The 24,956-nt window shown below is 40.0% G+C and overlaps 1 protein-coding gene across 6 annotated transcripts in view; it reads left to right on the plus strand.

Moving 5' to 3' along the window:
- SPAG9 (sperm associated antigen 9) overlaps nucleotides 1-24,956 on the plus strand; it is a 142,638-nt gene that overhangs the window by 98,178 nt on the left and 19,504 nt on the right. For 4 of the 6 annotated variants that reach the window (XM_049770948.1, XM_049770964.1, XM_049770980.1 and 1 more), the window contains 14 exons: nucleotides 1,494-1,646; nucleotides 2,073-2,124; nucleotides 5,957-6,087; nucleotides 8,759-8,815; nucleotides 9,766-9,939; nucleotides 11,761-11,890; nucleotides 12,915-13,004; nucleotides 13,259-13,426; nucleotides 14,526-14,697; nucleotides 15,039-15,257; nucleotides 16,649-16,847; nucleotides 20,392-20,517; nucleotides 22,495-22,575; nucleotides 23,601-23,668. In XM_049770948.1, the coding sequence (XP_049626905.1) occupies nucleotides 1,494-1,646; nucleotides 2,073-2,124; nucleotides 5,957-6,087; nucleotides 8,759-8,815; nucleotides 9,766-9,939; nucleotides 11,761-11,890; nucleotides 12,915-13,004; nucleotides 13,259-13,426; nucleotides 14,526-14,697; nucleotides 15,039-15,257; nucleotides 16,649-16,847; nucleotides 20,392-20,517; nucleotides 22,495-22,575; nucleotides 23,601-23,668 (1,820 nt within the window). The remainder of the gene's footprint in view (nucleotides 1-1,493; nucleotides 1,647-2,072; nucleotides 2,125-5,956; nucleotides 6,088-8,758; nucleotides 8,816-9,765; nucleotides 9,940-11,760; nucleotides 11,891-12,914; nucleotides 13,005-13,258; nucleotides 13,427-14,525; nucleotides 14,698-15,038; nucleotides 15,258-16,648; nucleotides 16,848-20,391; nucleotides 20,518-22,494; nucleotides 22,576-23,600; nucleotides 23,669-24,956) is intronic. The other 2 variants (XM_049770956.1, XM_049770972.1) reach the window with 2 other exon arrangements.

Genomic DNA, 24,956 nt, shown 5'->3' on the forward strand with positions numbered 1-24,956 from the left:
TGTATTGCCAGGGGTTGAAACCAGGGCCCCATATATGTAAGGCATATATGTTCTTTTTTTTTTTTTTTTTTTTGGTTTTTGGGCCACACCCGTTTGACGCTCAGGGGTTACTCCTGGCCATGTGCTCAGAAATCGCCCCTGGCTTGGGAGGACCATATGGGACGCCGGGGGATCGAACCGCGGTCCGTTCCTTGGCTAGCGCTTGTAAGGCAGACACCTTACCTCTAGCGCCACCTTCCCGGCCCCAAGGCATATATGTTCTATCTCTTGAGCTAGATCTCTAACCCTGGGTTCTAGTCCTTCTTTCCTTTTTGCCCTTATTTGCTTTGTTATTTTGGGGGGGGGGGATTGTTCTTTTTAGGGGCGGGGCCCACACTCGGTAACACTCAGGGGTTAGTCCTGGCTCTGTGCTCAGAAATTGCTCCTGGCTTGGGGGACCATATGGGTATCAAACTGTGGTTCATCCTAGGTCAGCTGCGTTCAAGGCAATCGCCCTACCGCTGCGCCACTTCTCCGACCCTAGTTCTTTGGGGGTTTTTTCTTACTGTTTTCTCCCCCCCCCCCCGTTTGTTTATCTTTCTGGGTTCTGTTTTCTTTGAATTGTAATTTTGATTATTGCACATTCATTAATTAGTGGTCTGCCTTTATTCATTTGTTCTTCACTTGGCAGGAAGGAAGAATAAAATCTCAGATCATTGCTTTGTGGTTCTCTCTCTTATAAGGACATTCTAATACCCCACCACTTCCCTCTCTTGATTTTTTTTCAATGTTGGGTTCACATACATGTACATATACATTACTTGGTATATGTACATTACTTGGTTATAATGGTCACATTCTTGGGTGTGTTTTTTGTTTGTTTGTTTGTTTGTTTGTTTTTGGTTACATCCAGCAATGCTCAAGGCTTACTTCTAGCTCTGCTTAGGTATCCTCCTGGAAGGTCTGGAGGGACCATATGGTTGCTGGGGATTAGACCCAGGCTAGCCACCATGTAAGGCATACACCCTACCCACGGTACTATTGTCTGATTCCCATTTGGTTGTGGTATTTGCTCAGAATTACGTACTTTAGTTACATGTAAGTCAACCATGTCCATGATCCTTGAACATCTCTTTAGTGCTCATTGGAGTTTGTCTTTGTTTCAGTTGTAATGCTCACAAATAATCTGGCTGTAATATGGATGGAAATCCATGATATGAATGGAAATTACTGGGCTAGGGAGTCACGGACAATAGAGCTGATTGGATTGTACATGATCCATGTGGGCAGCACTGGAGACCAAACCTATGCTTACAAGGAAGGCACTTTAATCACTGAATCTTCTGGTCCTGGTGTTTTTCTTGCAAACTTTATCTGTAAATAGGATCAGGCAGAAGACCTTTTAAAGTGTTCAGCTATTCGGTATCTGTATAGTTATTTTAGTCTACAAGAGAGTGAAGTGAAAGATGGAAAGAATATTCATGATGATGTACTGGAAATGCGTATCCTTTTAGAAATGCCTTGAATGTTGTGAAGAATGATTTGATAGCCAAAGTGGATGAGCTGACCTGTGAGAAAGATGTGCTGGAAGGGGAACTAGAGGCTGTGAAACAAGCCAAATTGAAACTCGAGGAAAAGAACAAAGAATTGGAGGAAGAGCTGAGAAAGTAAGTTTTACTCTGTTGTCTAGCAACTATCTTTGCCAATGTGCCACAGAAGATTACAGGAGCCATCAAGGAATGTCTGCCTTCTGCCTTGTCCATCAAGAAGGGGCCCAAAGCTGGGCTAGGGTACAGGACCTCTCTACTTCAAGCAGACATTATTTACTTCGCATTATTATTTTTGTGTCTTGCATGATGTGAAGAAAAATGTATAACTGTTTAGTATTGATAATAGGAAATTAGGACCACAATTTTCCTTTTGCTTAGTTTTCTATATAGTAACCATTTCCCCTAGAATATGCCTTTTTATGTGAAGGCAGCTTAACAATATTTGGAAAAGAAAAAAACTATTATTTACTAGTGGTTAATAATTGATCTCAGTTATTCTTTGAATTGATGAGCTAAACTAAAATATGTTTTTCCCCCTACTAGAGCTCGTGCAGAAGCTGAAGATGCAAGACAAAAAGCAAAAGATGAAGATGATGTAGGTTTATGACCTTCTTTTTTTTTTTTTTTATCTTACCACTGTTTTATATTTTAGGACAAGCGTACCAGTTAAGCTTTAGATATTGCATCGTAAAGATTTCCAAAAGTCAGGGGCCGGAGAGATTGAATCGCGGCATTCCATATAGTCAGTCCCCTGAGCGCTGCCGGGTGTGACCCAAAAAAAAACCAAAAACAAACAAAAAGATTTCCAAAAGTCAGAGGGTCTGTTTTTGGCCATGAATACTTACTCACACATAGTATGTAGATGTTAAACATTCTAGCTTCATGCCATGCTTTTTATACCTTCAGTTTTCTAGGCCTTTAGCTTAATCTTTGTTTGGATATTCAATCACAAAGACCATCTGGGACACATTTTGGCCTTGTTGTTGCTATTTTTGTTTTGTTTTGTTTTGTTTTTTGAATTTTGGTTTAGAAATATGAATGCTCGGGGGCCGGGAAGGTGGCGCTAGAGGTAAGGTATCTGCCTTGCAAGCGCTAGCGTAGGACGGACCTCGGTTCGATCCCCCGGTGTCCCATATGGTCTCCCCAAGCCAGGGGCGATTTCTGAGCGCATAGCCAGGAGTAACCCCTGAGCGTCAAACGGATGTGGCCCAAAAACCAAAAAAAAAAAAAAAAAAAAAAAAAAAAGAAATATGAATGCTTGATAGTAAAAATTGTTCAATAGTGTTAAATATAAATAAAAAAGACTAGAAACTTTAGTACCAGAAATTAGCCCTCGTTGGCACAAAAAACAAGCAAACAAAAAGAAATATACCCTTTTAGTCGATGTATAAATATGAATTAATGATTTCATTTTATTTTGGGGCTACATCCAATGGGGGGTGCTCAGGGTTACTCCTGGCTCTGTGCTCAGAAATTACTCTTGGCAGGCTCAGGGAACCATATGGGATGTCAAGGATTGAACCCAGGTCGGCCACGTGCAAAGCAAATACCCTACCCTTTGTGCTATTTTACCGACCCCAGAATTAGTGATTTTTTTTACAGTGTTGCTAGCATACTAGCAGTTATGTTGGTAGATTATTATCTCTGTAATCAATGTTTGCTTATTGTGTATTAGATAAGGTCTAAGGGTATCTTGGTCAGGATGAGCATGTAATGTAGTTAGTCTTTTTTAAAATATTTTTTAATTTTGGGGACCGGAGAGATAGCATAGAGGTAAGGCATTTGCCTTTCATGCAAAAGGTCATTGGTTCGAATCCCAGCATCCCATATGGTTCCCCGAGCATGCCAGGAGTGATTTCTGAGCGTGGAGCCAGGAATAACCCGAGTGCTGCTGGCTGTGACCCAAAAACAAAACAAAAGAATTTTTTTTTAATTTTTATTTAAAATTTTCCCTGGTTTTTGGGTCACACCCAGCAGCATTCAGGTGTTACTTCTGGCTCTGCATACAGAAATCGCTCCTGACAGACTTGAGGTATCCTATGGGATACCAGGAACCAAACCCAGGTTGACTGAGTGCAAGGCAAATGCCCTACCCACTGTGCTATTGCTCCGGCCCTGCTTTTTTGTTTTTTGTTTTTTAAACTAATAGTTGACGGGGCCAGGGTGATAGCATGGAGGTAGGGCATTTGTCTTGCATGCAGAAGGATGGTGGTTCGAATCCCGGCATCCCATGTGGTCCCCCGAGCCTGCCAGGAGCAATTTATGAGCGTAGAGCCAGGAGTAAACCCTGAGCGCTGCCGGCTGTGACCCCAAAACAAAGCCAAACCCTAATAGTTGGCATATACAAATATGTTTTGAAACATAATAAATAATCCTGAACTCATCACCTAAAAACATTATTAAACAGTGAAGATTCCCTGTGGTCTTTTTCTCTAGAGTAAAACTCTGTCCTTTATTTAATATTTTTCTTACCTTTAAAAATAATTATATATATAATTATATATATTAATTAATGATTTAATTTTTATTATTTGCATTCCATACTGTATTTAGTCTTGAAAATTTGCTTATTTTAAGGAAACCCCAGTTTAATGCTGAGATTCATTCACAGTTGCTATTTTATAATATTCCATCATGTGGATACATTACGATCTATTTACCTTTGAGTTTACACACATTTAAGTTACTTTTCACTTAGAACTATGACAAATAGTGCTGTTAATGAATGTTATAGGACAAATCTCTTTCTTAGGCTTTCCAGGGTATAAATTATTAGTAAGATTTTTCTATCACAGATTCAAAGTATTTTAATTGTTTATTATTTTAATTAAGGAGTTTTGTGGCAGGAAGGAAAAGGAGGAAGGACTGCTGAAAATTGAACTCAATCTCCTATGTCACAAACCTATCAGTTTTGATTTAAAATCAACATACTCCACTTAGCAAATCAGAAACTCTGCATCTAAATCAGGGGTCTCAAGCTCGCGGCCCACGGGCCACAAACAGCCCTCCGTACAACATTTTGTGGTAAATTGAGTTTGAGACCCCATTTTTATCCCTAGATAAACATTTAGAAATTAGCAGTAGAAGGAAGTTGAACAAACATATCTCTTTAGGGCAGAGGTCTCAAACTCAATTTACCTGGGGGCCGCAAGAGGCAAAGTCGGGGTGATCCTTGAGTGCAATATCAGTAGTAAGCCTTGAACATTGGGGGGTGTGACCCAAACAACTAAAACAAAACAAAACAAAAGATTCCTCTAGGACAGGGCTACAAAATGTTGTACTGAGGGCCGTTTGTGGCCCGCAGGCCTTGAGTTTGAGACCCCTGCTTTAGGGTGTTAACACTAGTTATTAGTAAGTATGTCCCACTAAAACTGACTCTCTCAGAATTAGATGTCTTGGAAGCTAGCCAGTAAATTTATGCTTTATGCTGATCATATTATGCATATATAAGTGTTGAACCTCTTTGGACTTAACCTGTTACTAATTTATGAATGATTAGCACTTGATAAAAATATGAATTGAATATAGCAACAAAATTTCTAGATAAAATTAAGTTTTCATAAATCTTAGTTTGAAATTTGGACTGTTTTGATTTTGCCAAGAATCTATATATATAGTCTAAATTTCTACATATTTTGTCATAACTAATTGTTGAAATGTATTGATTTTATTTTATAACATTTTTGTTTGTATGTTTGTTTACTTTTTTTGTTTTGTTTTGTTTTGGCCCATACCCAGAGGCACCCAGGGATTAATACTGACTCTGCTCAGAAATCACTAATGGCAGGCTCTGGAGACCATATGGGATGCAAGGAACCGAACTTGGTTTCATCCCAGGAACTCGGTTTCATCCCAGGTCGGCATGTGCAAGGCAAATGCTCTACTGCTATGCTATTGCTCTGACCCCTATAACACTTTTTCTTTAAGTGATTCATTTAGATTAGAAATTAGCAATGTTTATTGGGCCGGAGTGAAAGCACAGCAGGTAATGAGTTTGCCTTGCACGAAGCTGACCTGGGTTTGATTCCTGGCATCCCAAATGTGAACCTACAATGGGGCGGTTTCTGAGCCAGAGCCAGGAATAACCCCTGATTGCCACCAGGTGTGCCCCCTCCAAAAAAAAAACGAAAAACGAACAAACAAAAAATTAAGTAACATTTTGGGGCCTGCGAAGTGACGCTAGAGGTAAGGTGTCTGCCTTGCAAGCGCTAGCCAAGGAAGGACCGCGGTTTGATCTCCTGGCATCCCATATGGTCCCCCCCAAGCCAGGAGAAATTTCTGAGTGCTTAGCCAGAAGTAACCCCTGAGCATCAAACGGGTGTGGCCCGAAAAAAAATTAAGTAGCATTTAAAAGTATAAATATGTCTGAGATATCATCAAAAATATATATAAACTCCAGACTGATATATGCTTTTTTTTCATTATAGAGTGATATTCCTACAGCCCAAAGAAAACGGTTTACTAGAGTAGAAATGGCCCGCGTTTTGATGGAGAGAAATCAATATAAAGAGAGATTGATGGAGCTTCAGGAAGCTGTTCGATGGACAGAGATGATTCGGTTAGTATGAGAATTGCTTCCAGTGCTTTTCTGCTATTTCAGTTAATTCTTTGATTCAGAAAGAGTCCTTCTTGGATGACTTAACTACTAGGCAAGAATTTCTAAAGTAACATTTGGGATTAATAACTGAATGTAATCAAAGTGGGTGCCTTCTGTTTTAGTATGAATTTTTAGAGAATGTCCCAGAGCTTTTTTTTTTTTTTTGGCGGGGGTGGGGGGCACACCTAGTGGTGCTTAGGGGGGTTACTTCTGACTCTGTGCTCAGGGATCACTCCTGGTGGTGCTTGGGGGGACCATGTGGGATGCTGGAGATCAAACCCAGGTTATTTCTCAAAGAGATATAGAAATTGGTGCTAGATGTTTAATAATATCATGTTATCATATAATAATATCATATCATAAATAATACCATATATAATATAATATGTTAATATAATATAAATAATATCACATCAATAAAATGTTATTCCATATGTCCCATGAGAGACTAGGTCAGGGTCCGGGAAGGTGGCTCTAGAGGTAAGGTGTCTGCCTTGCAAGCACTAGCGTAGGACGGACCTCGGTTCGATCCCCTGGCGTCCCATATGGTCCCCCCAAGCCAGGAGCGATTTCTGAGCACATAGCCAGGAATAACCCCTGAGCATCAAAAGGGTGTGGCCCAAAAAACAAAAAACAAACAAACAAACAAAAAAAAAACAAAGAGACTAGGTCAGTTTTACTCAGTTTTTTTTTTTCTATCAAATAGTCTTGCTTGATTTTTTTTTTTTTTTTTTTTTTGCTTTCTAAAATTCACATAGAATGTACCTTCCAAAGATATCTTTGTTGGTTGCATCTTCTCTCACCCATTGCTGCCATCTAATGGCCATATTATTAGGAAAAGAATTCCTTATAATAGTATACACATGCTGTTTAAATTTTGTAAATTAGTTATCCCCTCATTTGTTCATTGTTCATAGTTTGGTTTGTCACATCAGATTAACCAATACAGTGTACACTGAACAAGGGTCAAGGGATAGTACAGGAGATTGTTTTCTTCTTTGTTTCAATCTTTGGTACCACATGATCCACTGAGCATGAACAGGTATGATCCTGGAGTCCCTGAAAACACCACCAGGGAGGCCTGACTAAGCTCTACCAGTGCAGGGACTAAGCAAAGGCCCATTCTCAGACCCTCACATTGAATCACTGACCTGGTTGGCCAATAGTTGCTGGGGGTTGACCCTGAGCCTCTTAAGCATAACTTGGAAACACCCTCTCTACAAAAAAAGTTTATGAACATTATTTTGACTTCTTTATTTTTGTGCCATACTCAGTAGTGCTTAGACTTTAACTAGATCAGTGCTTGAGGTACTTGGAGATCATGTGGTACTAGGGATGAAACCCAGGCCTCCTGCATGCAAAGAATGTACTCAACTCTCCAAAAATTATCTCCCCAGTCTGAGGAATGACTATTCTTCTGAAATTGTGTTATCAGTTTAATGTATCTACTTTCATAGTTATTTCTTGGGGGAGGAGGGGAGACTCACCTGGCTCTGCACTCAGAAATTGCCCCTGGCAGGCTCAGGGCTTAATATGAGGTGTGGGGGATTGAACCCAGGTCAGTCCTGGGTCAGCCACGTGCAAGGCAAATGTGTTAACTGCTGTGCCATTGCTCCGGCCCCTCATAGTTACTTCTTAAGTGATGGGAAAGTTTTTATACTAGGGAAAATGACCCATTTGAAACAGTTAAGTTACAGGCTATTTTGCAAGAGCTGGAAGGATAAAACAGTTGAGTCCTGTGTCAAGATGGAGATTTTTAAGGAAATACTTTGATAAATGGGAGAGTAATGACTCTCCTCAATAATTTTTTGCTTTGTTTTGTTTTGGGACCACAATCATTAGTAATCATTCTATTGCTTTCTTGGCAGTATCTTTGTGGTACTATGTGGTGCAGGAGATTGCACCCAGCCCATTGAGCTATAGCTCTCTGACCTTCAATAAAATTTTCAAAATACTTAAAATTTAGGTATTTGGGCTGCCCACCAATTACAGATAATTTTCTCCTCTATCAGCAGGCAGGGATTGCATATAGTTGACATGGATTTGATCCCCAGCATCCTATATGGTTCCCCTTGAGCACTGCGAGGAGTAATTCCTGAGCAGAGAGACAGGAGTAACCCAAGTATTACTGGAGCTGACCCCAAAACATGCAAAAAACATATAAACAATAGACTGCATCACAAAAACTGCAATGACTTACCAGAAAGAATAAAATGCATCTACATCTTCAAATGATAAATTCACATCACTAAGTTTAGGAACATTTCTTTTATTTGACCTTTTGAATTTAAACAAAAAAGTGATGTACATTTTTGTTTATCCTAGTTGTATCTCAGGGTTAGGAGAATCAATGACACATACTATTTTTAATTCACTGTTTACTGAATTTAGTGTATTCCATTAACTTCTTAGTCACATTTCAATAGAAAACTAGAACTAGAAAGCTGATGATATAGCTCTGCTTTTCATTTTCTTTTTCTTTTTTTTTTAAACCTGCTTTTCATTTTTTTTGTCGCTTCCTTTCTAACAATTCTTTTTTTTTATTTTTTTATTTAAACAACTTTATTACATACAGGATTGTGTTTGGGTTTGCTTTTCATTTTTTTAACTTTTTCTTTTCCCCCAAATACAGAGCATCAAGGGAGAATCCAGCCATGCAGGAAAAAAAAAGGTCAAGCATTTGGCAGTTGTGAGTATCCTAATGTGTATCTGAAAACACATAAAAACAGCTCTTTAGGACAAGATTATAATACAAAAAAAAATCTCAAAAATTTAAAGTATATAGGTATATATTTAAAATGTAAAGTATGTAGTTAAATTGACACTTTTTCCTTTTTAATATAGTATGCCAGTTCGGTAAGGCTGTTCTTGAGGACAGAAAATAATGCTCGCGTAAGCTGCATCATGTTGATTATGCATATGGTGGAATTCTGTGCTAAATTAAATAAAATAATTGGGTACTAGTTATAAAGTTGATAGTTACCTGCATCCTTATTCAGTAAGTTACTGGTATAGTGGTTGTATGATTCCAAGGAACACAACAAAGATTTGAAATTGTTGTTTTCAGGGTTTGAGTATTTTTTGGTGTGATTTGGATTTGATTTACGTTTGTGCCAGGAAGATTGCATTTTCTTTGCTTAAACTTATCCCTTTTTGATGAATCTGCTTTTTAATAGATATTTGTTGATTTTTTTTAAGTAGATGTGAAAAGTTATTTAAATTTTGCTTAATAAGAACATTTACGAAGTGTGGATTACATTAGTATGTTTATTATGTTTCTTTAGAGCTTGCATATTAAACTTCTGCTTTTAACTATTATTCCAGCTAGCCTCAAGTTTATCTAAAGAAACCATGAAATTATGGGAATTTCTAATTGAAGAATTTTTTTTTTTTTTGGGAATGGCTTTGCTTTTCTCAGTAGTGGTTATCTTTTCCAAATGTCTAGTTTGGCTGTGAATTATTGCAAAGACTGTAGTGTGTGACAGCAAAACCAAAATATTTTTGTCAGTTTTTCACTTGTTGCCTTTTTTTGAGTTTGTGAAAGATTATAGATTGTACTTCTGGTGCATGTATCCTCTCACACCCGCCCACTCCCAACCACTCACACATACATTTACATGCACATTTTTTCCTCTTTAGTTTCAGCAGACTTTTCAGCTCTTCAAGTAACACTACCAAGAAGCCCGAACCCCCTGTTAATCTGAAGTATAACGCACCCACCTCTCATGTTACTCCTAATGTGAAGAAAAGAAGCAGCACCTTATCTCAGCTCCCTGGAGATAAATCCAAAGCTTTTGATTTCCTTAGTGAAGAGTAAGTATTTTCTAGACTAGCAATTATTAATTAAATTAATAGTTTGGAATATTCTAGCCTCTTAACAGATGTTATGAAGATGCAGATCTGTAAAGAAACTATTATTGTAATTTGTCTGCCCTTTAGTAAATTATTTGTAGTTTGTCTTTTATGAATATTTAAACTTACAATATTCATAAAGAGGGAAAAATTCTTTTCTGGTGTTAGGGATTGAAGAATTTGGACCTTACACATAAGAGGCACGTGCTCTATTACTGAGCCGCATTCCCAGCCTAAAAAGCAGTTTTTTCAGGGGCCGGGCGGTGGCGCTGGAGGTAAGGTGCCTGCCTTACCTGCGCTAGCCTAGGAGACGGACCGCGGTTCGATCCCCCGGCGTCCCATATGGTCCCCCAAGCCAGGAGCGACTTCTGAGCGCATAGCCAGGAGTAACCCCTGAGCGTCACCGGGTGTGGCCCAAAAACCAAAAAAAAAAAAAAAAAAAAAAAAGCAGTTTTTTCAATTCTTATTTTTGTTGGTATGGTAAAATTTATAAATATTAATGGAAGCACTAAAGACGTATGTAAGCCCAAATATTTGAACAGAAGGTATCTGAGACTGCTATTCATTCTGTATATTATCTCTTTCAAGTTAGCCTCTCAGAGCCTTGTTTCTTTGCTTAAGAGTATTACTTAGGTATTAGCATTGAATTATATAATATCTGTAAAGGAGGTTAACTCACAAAAACTGTGAATGGCCCCAGAGAAGACAAATTTTTTTTACAATATAATCATAGTATTTTTGTTGTTTTGGAGCCATACCTAGTGGGGTTCAGGGTTTACTCCTAGCTCTACAATCAGGGATATTTCCTGGTGAGGCTTAGGGGACCATCTGGGGTTCTGGGGATTGGAGACTGCACTGGTCAGCCAAATACAAGGCAAACAGCTTAACCACTGTACTTTCTCTCCATCTTATAGTTTTGTTTTTGTGGGTATTTTTTTCTTTCAGTTTTTGGTTTTTGGACCACACCTTGTGGTGGTCAGGGGTTACTTCTGGCTCTGTGATCAGAAATTGCTCCTGGCAGGCTCAGGGGACCATATGGATGCCAGGGAATTGAACCCAGATCTATCCTAGGTCAGCCACCTGCAAGGCAAAAGCTGTGCTATCTCTTCAGCCCTTATATTTTTGTTCTTAACAAGTTAACAGAATACAAAAGTTAACTTGAAGTGTTTTCCTAAGAAGTTACTCTGCTTTATTAAAGTGAGCTTTATTCACTTTTGACACATTTTATAGCATTAGAAGGTTCTCAGGGAATATTTGGTGAACAAGGAACCAAAAAAAAAAATTTTTTTTTTTTTTTTTGGTTTTTGGGCCACACCCAGCAATGCTCAGGGGTTACTCCTGGCTGTCTGCTCAGAAATAGCTCCTGGCAGGCATGGGGGACCATATGGGACACCGGGATTTGAACCAACCACCTTTGGTCCTGGATCGGCTGCTTGCAAGGCAAACGCCACTGTGCTATCTCTCCGGGCCCGGAACCAAAAATATTTTAAGATTTTTTCCTTTTCATTTGGTCAAAATATGAAGCTTTGAAAACGAAGATTTGACTACTGATGATTCAACAAAATGCAACAAATCCTTGCTTTCCTGTAAAAGTTGAATACTGTATTTACCACAGCTTTAAAAGACCTGCTTTAATAAACACTTTATAAGGATAGGTTGTAGCCTGAAATAATCCGAAGAAAATTTGATTATTATTATTATGTTTTGCTACTTTAGCAGGAGAAGGGAGACCGCTGATGATATATTCATTTAATTTAAAAGGAAAATTTCTTTACGTTTTAGAACTGAAGCTAGCTTAGCTTCACGCAGAGAACAAAAGAGAGAACAGTATCGTCAAGTAAAGGCACATGTTCAGAAGGAAGATGGGAGAGTTCAGGCTTTCGGCTGGAGTCTGCCTCAAAAGTATAAGCAGGTAAAGTGGAACATGCTAATGGCATCTAGTGGGAATTGCAGGGGCAGGCCTGCGTCAGATCCTGAAGGAATCAAAGTACACGTTTCATACCTGCTTGTTTCAAGGGTTTGGGCCACATTTAGAGAAGAATTGAGAGTGGTGATTCTCATTTTCAGGTGATCTAGAGCTTAGTGTTCCAAGGAATGTACATGAAACAAAGAATACTGTATTTAATATTTAATATTTCGTGGTTTAAAAAATAACATCTTGGGAGAAGATGGAGAAAAAAATATTGTTGGAAGTCTTTCAAACTGTTGGCTTAAAATTCAGTTTAGGTTTCCAGAAGCTTTATCTGTATATTACATTATTTTCAAATTTAAACAACTCAGTAAACATATATATATATATATACACACCCCTCTGAGTGTGTGCGCGCACGTGTGCGCGCACACACACACACACACACACACACACACACACACACACACACACACACACACACACACTGTCCCCTGTCCAATACACACATTCCAACAATGAGGGAATAAAATAAACCAAGTGGATTGTTGTTTCTCTTCTGAACACCTATAGCATCTTGGTGTTTTGGGGGGGGGGCAGGGGGTAAATTTGCCATCAATGCCATCTACATGCATTTTCAAATAACAATAACAAAATTATCTTGAATTTTAGTTTAAAGAATAGTCGTTGTACTCTTATTTCATTGGTTCTGTAGGTTCTTATTTTTTTTTTTTTGGTTTGGTTTTGGTTTTTTGGGTGATACTCAGGGATTACTCATGGCTATGCGCTCAGAAATCGCTCCTGGCTTGGAGGACCATATGGGAATGCCGGGGGATCAAACCGTGGTCCTCCCTAGGCTGGCGCCAGCAAGGCAGATGCCTTATTGCTCTGCGCCACCGCTCCAGCCCCTGTAGGTTCTTCTTTTTTTTTTCTTTTTCTACTCCTGTAGATTCATTTTTGATGATACTTTCTAACGCTCTTTTCCCCTTCTCTTCCTTACCCCCAAACCTTGGGCACCAATTATTAGGTAACCAATGGCCAAGGAGAAAATAAAATGAAAAATTTACCTGTACCTGTCTATCTCAGACCTCTAGATGAAAAAGATACATCAATGAAGGTGACTATATATTTTGAAATTATCTGATATACTTTTAAACTTTGGGTGGATTTTGTCCTTACTAAAACTAAACAATGATTTTTACTTCTGAGGGTGAGATTAATGTTCATTTTATAAGTTTAGACAGTTATACTCTGAATATTGAAGAAAATTAGATTTTTGTTTAAAAAATATGGAAATTTTTATTTTTAGAGAACAGTAACTTAATGTCTCCTTACCGTCCCTCCTTTTTTCCCCCTGACTAACCCCAAAAGCTGTGGTGTGCTGTTGGAGTCAATTTATCAGGTGGAAAGACCAGAGATGGTGGCTCTGTTGTTGGAGCAAGTGTTTTTTACAAAGACATTTCTGGTTTGGATACAGAAGGCAGTGAACAGAGAAGTGCATCTCAAAGCAGTTTAGACAAGTTAGACCAGGAGCTAAAGGTAAGTGCACACATTTGATTCCCTCCCCTCCCCTCTCCTCCCACCCCCTCCCACCCCCTCCCACCCTGCAGTGCTCAGGGAGTTGCTACTGGCTCTGTGCTCAGAAATTGCTTCTAGCAGACTCAGGAGATCATATGGAATGCCGGGGATTGAACCCAGGTTGGGCCTGGGTCATCAGCCTGCAAGGCAAACACCCTACAGCAGTGCTATCACTCTGCGTAACCCCCCACATACACACTTAGAGACACTTATTTTAATGGTTTGGTCTTTTGGATCCAGGAGATCTGGGGACTATTGATACCCTTGATCCTGGTATACTGTTGAATTGGTTATATAGTTGAAAGAGCTTTGGCATTTGCATGTTCCAGGCCCAGAGATAGTATAGTGGGTAAAGTGTTTACCTTGCATGCAGTTGACCAAGTTCCATCCCAGTATTACTTATGGTTCCCTGAGGTCTGCCAGGAATGACCCCGAATGCATCAAAAAGCTGGGAGTACTACCCCTCTTCACCCCCACAGACACAAATGCACGTGCCTATTTTTCTCAACCTTCACGGTTTGTTGTTTTTGAGCCACCCCTGGCAGTGCTCAGGGGCTACTTGTTGATTGATACTTGGATACTGGGAATTTATCCTCTGTGGTTGTCAGTGTGGTCCATCCTGGGAATTAAACCCAGCAATGAGGATGCAAAGAACATGGTACTGCCCTTTGAATGATCTCACTGTTTCCCCTTATAGAACTTCTCTTTTATGGAGAGGGGGTTGGGCCACATCTGGCTATAGAACCAGGCATCAATCCTGATGGTACTCAGGACTACATAGGATGCTGGAGATCAAACCTGGCTCAGTTTCAATCAAACAGTACCCATTATACTATCACTCTGCCTATTCCCCCCTCCCCCAATATGGATCATTTTTTTATAACTGATCTCCTTTAAGTATTACTATTTTTTGTGTAGTAATTATATTGTTAGGTATTCGTAGTTTTAGTCTTTCAAGTAATTTTGACATAAATTTGAAGTAGTATTGCCTTTCACAATAGCACAGCTGCTTAAACAGCACTTAAAATTTAAAACATTTTCTTGTCTTTGTTTCTACAAGGAACAGCAGAAGGAATTGAAGAATCAAGAAGAATTATCCAGCCTAGTCTGGATCTGTACCAGCACTCATTCAGCCACAAAAGTGATCATTATTGATGCTGTTCAGCCAGGCAACATCCTTGACAGTTTCACCGTTTGCAACTCCCATGTTCTTTGTATAGCGAGCGTGCCAGGTAAGAGTGCACTGGGCCTCCTTCTGTGGAAAGCCTCATTTGGGTACTGAAGATAAAGTTCAATCAGTGCTATCTTGGAGTTTATGTTCTAAAAAACAAACCCTAGAAACACTAGGTTAGATAGCTAGAACAATATCTATTGTATCTAAGTAGCTACAATAAGGTATTTTCAAATAACATGAAAATAAAAACTGATTAAATTACTCAAATAGCAATTTTTCTCAGCTCACACTGTTACTTCAAACTTACGGTTGCTTTTATATACAGAATAGTGCCTCTAGGATTTCATATGTAATTATTTTTTCTGTTTTGAGTTAAGTTACTTTCCCTTTTTCCCCCAGGAGCACGAGAAACAGATTACCCTGCAGGAGAAGAGCTCTCAGAATCTGGACAGGTGGACAAAGCATCTTTGTGTGGGAGTATGACAAGCAACAGCTCAGCCGAGACAGACAGTCTGCTGGGGGGCATCACTGTGGTTGGTTGTTCTGCAGAAGGGGGGACAACAGCTGCCACTTCCCCTAGTACCAATGGTGCTTCTCCAGTGATAGACAGGCCACCAGGTATATCTGTCCTCTTTATGGATAATCTGTATAGAGTCTGAGCCTATGCCAGATGCTTTGTTATGATCTTAATTTAACAAGGATGAAAGTTCCTGTAACTTGTAGACTGGGGGTGTTACTACAGCCTAGAGCAGGGGTCCTCAATTGTTTTGTTTTGTTTTTTGTTTTGAGTATTTGGCAGTACTTAGGGATTACTCCTGGCTCTGCTGCTGGGATGGAGACCAAATGGGATGGCAAGATGGAACCCAGGTTCGTCCTGGGTCAGTTGTGTGCAAGGCAAATGCTGTGTTATCTCTCTGGCTCCAAGGGTTCTCAGATTTTTTAAATGGGGCCAGCTCACTGTCTCTCAAACCATTGGAGGGCTGGGCTGTAGTTAAAAAAAAAAATCAAACAAATTCCTACACACACTGCACATATTTTGAAGTTTTAAAAAATAAAAGGCGTGGTGGCGGGCTCCTGTAATCCCAGCAACTCGGGAGGCTGAGGCTGGAAGATCGCCTGAGTCCAGGAGTTCTGGGCTGCAGTGCACTATGCTGATCGGGTGTCCACACTAAGTTCGGCATCAATATGGTAACCCCCCCTCCCCGGGAGTGGAGGACCACCAGGTTGCCTAAGAAGGGGCGAACCGGTCCAGGTCGGAAACGAAGCAAGTCAAAGCTCCCGTGCTGATCAGTAGTGGGATCGCGCCTGTGAATAGCCACTGCACTCCAGCCTGGGAAACATAGTGAGACCCTGTCTCTAAAAGGAAAAATTTAAATAAATAAATAAATAAAAACAGAAAAGAAATATTTAAATACAATATTTAAAATGAAGAACTAGTAAAATTAAATCAACAAACTTACCAAAATTTCTTGTTTTGGGGCCATATCTGGCGGTGCTCAGGGTTACTTCTGGCTCTGCACTCAGAAATCCTCCTGGCAGGCATGGGGACCATGTGGGATGCTGGGAATTGAATCCTGGTCAGCTCTTGCAAGGCAAACACCGTATCCTCTTTGCTATTGCTCTGGCCCAACAAACTTACCAGTATTTCTATGAGAACTATGACCCTGTTTTTGGTGAGTCATAGTTTGAGGACTCCTGCCTGAGACAGAGAGAGGGAAGTTGAGAGACAGAGAGGAGGGAAGTTGGAATATGTAGCGCACTGCAGGTCCAGGACGAGTTGGCTGCTAAACAGGACTGGTAGCAGCAGCAGAAATACTCGATGGGTCATAGTTTGGGGGTTCCTGGCCTAGAGTGTGTGCTGACCCCCATGTAAGGCTTTGGGTTGGATTCCTTCATTTCCCTCCACATCCTATTTTTCAGTGTCATATTGTAGGGTAGAGAAGGGGGTCTAGCATCGATTTGTTTGAAGAAATTCTTATAAAACTGACCTGGCATGGTTTACTTTATAGAGAAAGAAGCAGAAAATAGTGAGGTTGATGAAAATGTTCCAACAGCAGAAGAAGCTACTGAAGCCACAGAAGGCAATTCGGGGTCAGCAGAAGACGTAGTTGTGGACACAGCACAGACTGGTGTTTACACAGAACATGTCTTTACAGATCCTTTAGGAGTTCAGATCCCAGAAGACCTCTCTCCAGTGTACCAGTCAAGGTATACAAGTACACTAGCATCTTAGGAAACTAAAGAACCTCAAGAAGCTGAAATATTGTCTTAATTGGCATTGTTGTGGCATAGAATGCTCTGACCGATTTTCACACTGTCTTCATTCCACTGCATTCTCTCTGAATTTCTGTGCCCCTCCCTAATTTCTCTATTCCTTCCAACTTAAAAGAAAAATATTATATTTATTTTGATTTTGGGGGGACTATACCCACTGTACTCAGGACTTACTCCTGGCTCTGTGCTCAAGACTTACTCCTGATGGGCTTGGGAGACATATATAGGGTGCCAAGATCCAAACCAGGTTGACTGCATGCAAAGCAAGTGCTCTACCTGCTATACTCTCTCTCCAGTCCTAAGGAACAGTTTTGGTAGAAATATCATCTGGTTTATTATTATTTTAATTAAATCACTCTGAGATAGAGTTAAAAAGTTGTTGATAGTTGAGTTTCAGTCATACAATGCTTCAACACCTGAGAAAAATGATCTATTGTACTGAAGTTTTTCTGGTCACTTTCTGCTCTGGTACAATCATTTCTTCACTGTAGTTTTTGTTTTTCATCTGTTAATACTTTGGCCATTTCAGTATCCAACTTTTAAATTGTCACCAAAAATTGGCCATTGTTTAAATTTCCCTTCTGGGTTTAAATGACCTTTGAAATTTAGTTTCTGACATTTTATTAGAAAACAACCTTAGAAGATTCTATAAACTCAGGATGTTAGTGAATTCTTTAACCGTTCTTTAACCTTTCTCTGGGTCATAATGAAAAACTGATAAGATTCACCTAAATTGGATCCTTCTTGCAATTTAATATTTTTTCTTCTGATATGTAGAGCAACTAAGTCATCGTCAGCATTTAATTGTTAATATAAGAACTAAGTAATCTTTTTCCGAATTAGTAGATTCATTTGCCTATTTAGTGTGTGATAAACTTTTTATGTGTGTGTGGTTTTTGGGTCACACCTGGCAGTGCTCAGGGGTTATTCCTGGCTCCAGGCTCAGAAATTGCTCCTGGCAGGCACGGGAGACCATATGGGACGCTGGGATTTGAACTGATGACCTCCTGCATGAAAGGCCTTACCTCCATGCTATCTCTCCAGCCCTGTGATAAACTTTTTTTAAACTAAATGTGCTGTGACAAAACAAGGAAAGTAAGTTTGGGGCTATAATACAAATGTAAGATACTTATTTTAGAAAATCTTTATACTTTTTCCTTGTATATAGAAGGGTTTTTTGTTTTAGGTTTTGGTTTTGGTTTAGTTTGGTTTGGTTTTTGGATCACACCCGGCAGCGCTCAGGGGTTACTCCTAGCTCTCTGTTCAGAAATTGTTCCTGGCTGGCTTGGGGGACCCATACGGGATGCTGGAATTTGAATCACCGTCTGTCCTGGGTTGCTGCGTGCAAGGTGAACACCCTACCGCTATGCTATCTCTCTGAATCTATATAAAGATTTTGAAAAATATTTTCTTTATATACACTATGGTTTACCAAGTTGTTCATAAGGTAGTTTCAGGCACTCAGTGTTCCAACACAAACCCCACCTTCTCTCCATCATTGTCCATTGTCCCCACTTTCTCACTACCACCAAGCCTGCCCTCTTAGCAGGTACATAATTTACTTTATATTGCTTGTTACAACCAAATGGCTAGTGGAATTAATGAAGAATACTTCAGTAAAAGAAAATTTGTGAAAATTGTTATATCTCACAATGCGGTCATTAAGTCTTTCTCTGAAGGTTTACTATGCTGTTTGTTGCTAGTTGTGCCTTCTGTGTTACTGTGGTTGTTTTTTTTTTTTTTTTTTTTTTTTGGTTTTTTATTTTTTTATTGGATTTGGTTGGATTCTATGCTCCTTTTCCATTTAATCTGGGTTCTGCTGGGCTGTCAATATGATGGATGTGTCATGCAGCTCCAGAAACTCCAAGATCTGTAGAACTGGGCTGATGAGTTTCAGTATCTTAGCTTGGCTTGCATCGCTTATGAGATTAGTCGTGAAGCTATAAAATTGGAAAATGGATCCATTGTTTACATGAAGGGATGTGGGTATTGCTGCTGGGGCTTCTGACAGTATGGCAGGGAGGTGGGAGGGGGGGTTTTCAACCTGAAAAACTCTGTACCAGGCTTTTCATTTACTTGGCATCTCTGTAGGGATTAGTCATGAAGCAGTGAAGTTGGGCCTTTTGCAGGGCAGCAGCTGTGGTGTGGTGCGGCTTCCCAGGCTTTGGTAGGGCAGAGGCTCAGCCTGCACCCTCCCACCAGAGGATGCTCTAGAGTTTTCAGCCATAAGACCAGTGGACCCGTGAATTTTAGCTGCTTGGCTTGCATCTTTTCAAGATTAGTCATGAAGCTGGGCTGATGAGTTTATGTGGCAGTAGGTGTGTGAATGTGGACGTGGCTGTTAGAGCTGTGTATGTGCGTGTGTGTCTTTTTTGTTTTTGTTGTTGTTGTTGTTTTTGTTTTTTGCGGGGAGAAGGCCCACCTGGCAATGCTTAGTGTTAATCTTAGCTCTGCACTCAGGAATCATACCTGGCAGACTTAGGACACTATATCTGGCGATCACCCACTGTACTATCTTTCTACACCTATGGTTTTAAAACACCATCCCACTTCTTCTCTCCTACTTCTTCACCCTTGTCAGGAAAAACGGGCACAAGATAATTGTAAGGGAGGGCCCTTAATAATGTCTAAATTTACCTTTTGAATTTCTCTACCAGGATTAACTTCTTTATCTGCACCTCGAGTATCTAAGTATGTTAGTGTAATTCTAGTAGTCATTGAAATTTGTATTTGGAGGGGATTGTGGAGAACCATAACTGAGAGTGTTGTGGGGTTACTGTGGCTGTGTGCTCAGAGGTCGCTCCTAGAGGCCCCTGTACTTGGAAAATCCCATGTTCCTGCTGGGGATCAAGCTGAGATCAGCATGCATAGTATCTCTCCAGCACTGTTAAAATATTTAATATGAGCATTTCACTTTGAAGTTTCTTTTTTTTTTTTTTTTTTTTTTTTGGCTTTTTTGGGTCACACACGGCACTGCTCAGAGGTTATTCCTGGCTCCATGCTCAGAAATTGCTCCTGGCAGGCACGGGGGACCATATGGGACACCGGGATTCGAACTGATGACCTCCTGCATGAAAGGCAAATGCCTTACCTCCATGCTATCTCTCCGGCCCCTCACTTTGAAGTTTCTTTAATTTTTTTTTTAAACTAACATTTGTGAGATACAGAAATGTTTGGTTCAGGGGCCAGAGCGGTGGCACATCAGTAGGCCATTTGCCTTTAATGCAGCTGACCTAGGACAGACCACAGTTCAATCCCCCGGTGTCCCATGTGGTCCCCCCGAGCCAGGAGCGATTTCTGAGCGCATAGCTAGGAGTAACCCCTGAGCTTCACAAGGTGTGCACCCCCCAAAAAAAGAAATGTTCGGTTCAATCAAGCTTCTTTAATTACTTTGGATATTGAAAAGAATAAGAAATATTAGCTCATTGCAAACTATAAGCATATTCAAATTTATTTTCTTATTTTTCACTTTCGTCAGTAGTGCCTCAGATGTGTTTAAAGATCAAATATCAGTATTGCCAACTGAACAAGACCTGGTAAGAGAAGAAGCCCAGAAAATGAGTAGTCTTTTACCAACTATGTGGCTGGGAGCTCAGAATGGCTGGTAGGTACCAATTTTTTTAGTATTAGAGTTTCTTTAATCTGTTGTCTTGTTTTTGAAGTTTGAAAATTAGTCAAATATGTATGATACACACAAAATATAAACCAAAAAAGGACTGGTAATGTGTTTCAGCAGGAAAGTACACATCTGCTGTAAGGGAAACCCCAAGTCCAATCCTTAACACCAAAAAAAATGTTCTTATCAAAACAAATAATTATATATACACACATTTTGTTTTTGGAGACCCACTTCTGGCAATGTGTGAAGGGAAGGGTGCTATTTCTGGGTGGAGATGGGACCATTCCCACAGTCTTAAAAGGTCCATGAAGTGCTGGGGCTTGAGTTGCACTCCAGCCTGGTGAGCCATCTTGAGCCATCTCTTTGATGCTAAGTACACAAATATGAGTTATGTTATAATTGCCTCATAAATTAAACTTGATTCTGAATGAAAAACTATTTCTTAGTTACAGTTTCCCTGTAAAATAATATTCTTGAGAAGATAGATAAAGTGTTAAATTGTGGATGAACTTTTTTCTTTGTTTGTTTTTTGGACTGTGCTCGGGGCTCTGTGCTCCAGGGTTATTCCTTGGAGTACTTGTCATGTGGTACTGGGGTTCTTGGGTTTCTTGCTTTTCAAAGCATGTGCTCAGCCCACTGGGCTATCTCTGCAGCTCCTGGGTAAACTTTTTAAGTATACACTGGAAAATTTCCTATGATTATTTTTTTTTCCAAAGGTTAAGCAAGGTCACTCAGCACATCTTTGCCAGGGTCTAAAACTACAAAATGGGGCTTGGAGAGATAGCACAGCTGCGTTTGCCTTGCAAGCAGCCAATCCAGGACCAAAGGTGGTTGGTTCGAATCCCGGTGTCCCATATGGTCCCCCGTGCCTGCCAGGAGCTATTTCTGAGCAGACAGCCAGGAGTAACCCCTGAGCATCGCTGGGTGTGGCCCAAAAACCAAAGGGAAAAAAAAATAAAACTACAAAATGAACAGTCTGCATCTTTTTTCTGCAGATGATCAGATAAGAAATAATTTGGATCTTCTGGCCATGTGATCTCTAACAACTGCTCCACTCTGCTATTGTGGTTCCAAAAGTACCATTGCATTAGCAGTACATTACATGAGTTAGACTGTAGTCTGGTAAAAAAAACTTTAGGGACAATGAAGTTAGAATTTCATGCCATAACATGCTTTTTTAAGTCCCTCCCCCACTATTAAAATCTTTGAAAGCCTGCATTTTTAAAAAGCCTGCAGACAATATTAACACAAGGACATAAACTGTGGGATATAGGTTGTCTCATTCCTTTCTGTTATCCCAAGATTAAAAGTCAGGATTTAGAAAGGTAGCAGTTTTTATTTGTTTGGTCTTGGGGCCACACTCAGTGATGCTCAGGGGCCATTCTGACTGGTGCTAGGGGGACCATAATATCTGGTATAGATCTTAGGCCTCTGAAACGCAAAGTGTGCACTTCAACTCATTGAACTATCTTTTTAGCCAGACAATGAATGATTTTTTAGGGAATTTTAGCCAAACTGTAGTATAGGGTAACTTGGAACTAATTGACCAAGTTCTGACTTTTCATTCTTTTTTTTTTTTTTTTTTTTTTGGTTTTTGGTTTTTGGTTTTTGGGCCACACCCAGCGATGCTCAGGGGTTACTCCTGGCTGTCTGCTCAGAAATAGCTCCTAGCAGGCACGGGGGACTATATGGGACACCGGGATTTGAACTAACCACCTTTGGTTCTGGATCGGCTGCTTGCAAGGCAAACACCGCTGTGCTATCTCTCCGGGCCCTGACTTTTCAGTCTTATATTGCTGAGCAACTCCTTTTTCTGCATTATATCTACCTTTTTTTCTCATTGATAGTTTCCCTGAAATCTTAATTTCCTTCTTTTCCCAAAACCAATTTTTGATCATTATCAGATAAAAATTATATCTCAATGTGCTGTATGCCTAACCAGTCTTGATTTTGTTCTTGCAGTTTATATGTTCATTCGTCTGTAGCCCAGTGGAGGAAATGTCTTCATTCCATTAAACTCAAGGATTCAATTCTCAGTATTGTGTAAGTTTTATTTCAGAAATTCTTTTTAAAATAAGTATTTTAGAATAAACTGGATTTTAAAAGATTATTATACAAGCTAACATGTATTCCATTTCTCAATATCCAGGGGTTTTGTGGATTTGTTTAAATTACTTTTATGGGGGCCAGAGAGAGAGAGCATAGCAGTAGGGCGTTTGCCTTGTGCATGGCCTACCAGGGATGGACCCGGGTTTGATTCCCGGGCATTCCCATATGGTCCCCGGAGCCTGCTAGGAGCAATTTCTGAGCACAGAGTCAGGAGTAACTCCTGAGCACTGCCAGGTGTGGCCCAGGTAGCTTCTCTAGTTTAAGAGAAGCTTTGAAGTGAATGCTTTTCTGGTTAATTCCTCACTGTACTGTGAGGTTTAGTTCTATGAGGAAAATAATAGTACCTGTCAGTTTATATTTGTTCTAGAATATTATTTACTTTGCGAATATGTGCATTGGGGCATTTATTTACTTGTCCTTTTCTTTATTTTGGGGGAGGGTCACACCCCGCAGTGCTCAGGTGTTACTCCTGGCTCCTTGCTCAGAAATCGCCCCAGGCAGGCAAAGGGGGAACCATATGCGATGCTGGGATTTGGACCACCGTCCTTCTGCATGAAAGGCAAACGCCTTACCTCCATGCTATCTCTCCGGCCCCTACTTGTCCTTTTCTATATGTTGACTCAAAAGTCTGTTCACAGACATGACTCTTTTCATCTTTTTATGGTGTTGTATCTCTACTCTGTGAACTTTTAATCCATACTGTGTGATGAGAGTCCAAGCTTTGTCAGAAAGTGAAACAGGTAGTGTCACCACTTGTGCTGTTCATTTGATCTGGCTGATATTTTCTTAACTAGGCTTTCTCAGTGAAGGAAAGAGTAACATCATTTAGGTTCTGGTATAAGTTCTTCCTCTAGCACAGATTAACCCTGAGAGTAAGAGTATCTCCACTAGTTCAGTAGTATAAAGTGTCTTCTGTGTTCCTGAATGAAGAGCTCTGAAATTTCCTTCTCTTTTTGCAGACATGTGAAAGGAATTGTGTTAGTGGCCCTGGCTGATGGCACCCTAGCAATCTTTCACAGAGGAGTTGGTGAGTTGTTATGAATGCAGAACATGTGTAGTTATTTGGTTTTTTTTTTTACACAAGCAATTTCAAACAGGTTGACTTCCTATGTTTTAAATACATGATGCTTAACAGGAGAAAGAATAGAGATTTAAGTGGAATGCTAACAATATGTGACATAGTAAAATAAGAGAGTCCTGCTTGGAGGTATACTAGTTTTATTAGTAGTCTATCTAGTGAAAGCATGTTAGCCAACAGGAGCAAATATCTAGACATTGGATTTTTTTTTATAAATATCCATATAGGAAAATTATAATAAAAATATTTTACATAGTATTTTATAAATAACTTACATTCACATACATTTGGAAACCTATTTAAAAGCAGTTTTGTCATTGTTGTTTGTTTGGGGCCTTACCCACAGTCGTTAGGGTTTATTCCTGGTAAGCTTGGAAGATTCTATGGGATGCCAAGGGTTGAAGGTAAGCACTTTTGATGCAAGACAGCATCTTACTTTGTACTGTTGCTGTGGCCCTGAAATGTTTTTAATTTAACATCATTATGTTTATTCTTCCCCTTAAAAAAATGTGTTGGTGCCAGAGTGATAGTACAATAGGTAGGGTGCCTGCCTTGTTTGAAGGCAACCCAACTTTGATTCCATCATCCCATGGGTCCCCCAAACCCTGCAGGAGTTATTCTTGAACCCAGTCAGGTATTGCTATCTATATATGTGGAGTGAGTTATGGTGCCAGATCTGACGTGAGTGAATTAAGGAAATTGAGTTGTATCACTATATAACTCTTTTTTGTTTTTGTTTTTGTTTTTTTTGGACCACACCTGTGATACTCAGGGATTACTCCTGGCTATGTGCTCAGAAATCACTCCTAGCTTGGGGGATCATATGGGACTCCGGGGGATTGAACCGTGGTCTGTCCTAGGCTAGCGTGCGCAAGGCAGAAACGCCTTACCGCTTGTGCCACTGTTCCAACCCCACTGTATAATTTTAATATATGCATATAAACCACAAATGATAGTTTATTTTCTACTACTAGATTGGTAGATTGGGGATTTGTTATAAAAATATAGTTTACCAAGACTTTCCCAAGGATTTTTGGAGTATTGGGGGGGTGCTCCTAGGCAGTCCTTGTAGGGTTGGGGGCCACTAGTGGTGATACTCAGCCTTGCTATAGAAGCTGGTTGCTTCGGTGCTTGGGCCCTGTGATGCAGTGCTGCTTAGGCCCAGTGGTGGTGCTTGGGGCCACCGGGCTATATCTGAAGGTTTGGGGAACAGTGGGGCATATGGTTCTGGGGTTCA

This window comes from Suncus etruscus, chromosome 1, assembly GCF_024139225.1.
Source record: "Suncus etruscus isolate mSunEtr1 chromosome 1, mSunEtr1.pri.cur, whole genome shotgun sequence".
Classification (NCBI taxonomy): domain Eukaryota; kingdom Metazoa; phylum Chordata; class Mammalia; order Eulipotyphla; family Soricidae; genus Suncus; species Suncus etruscus.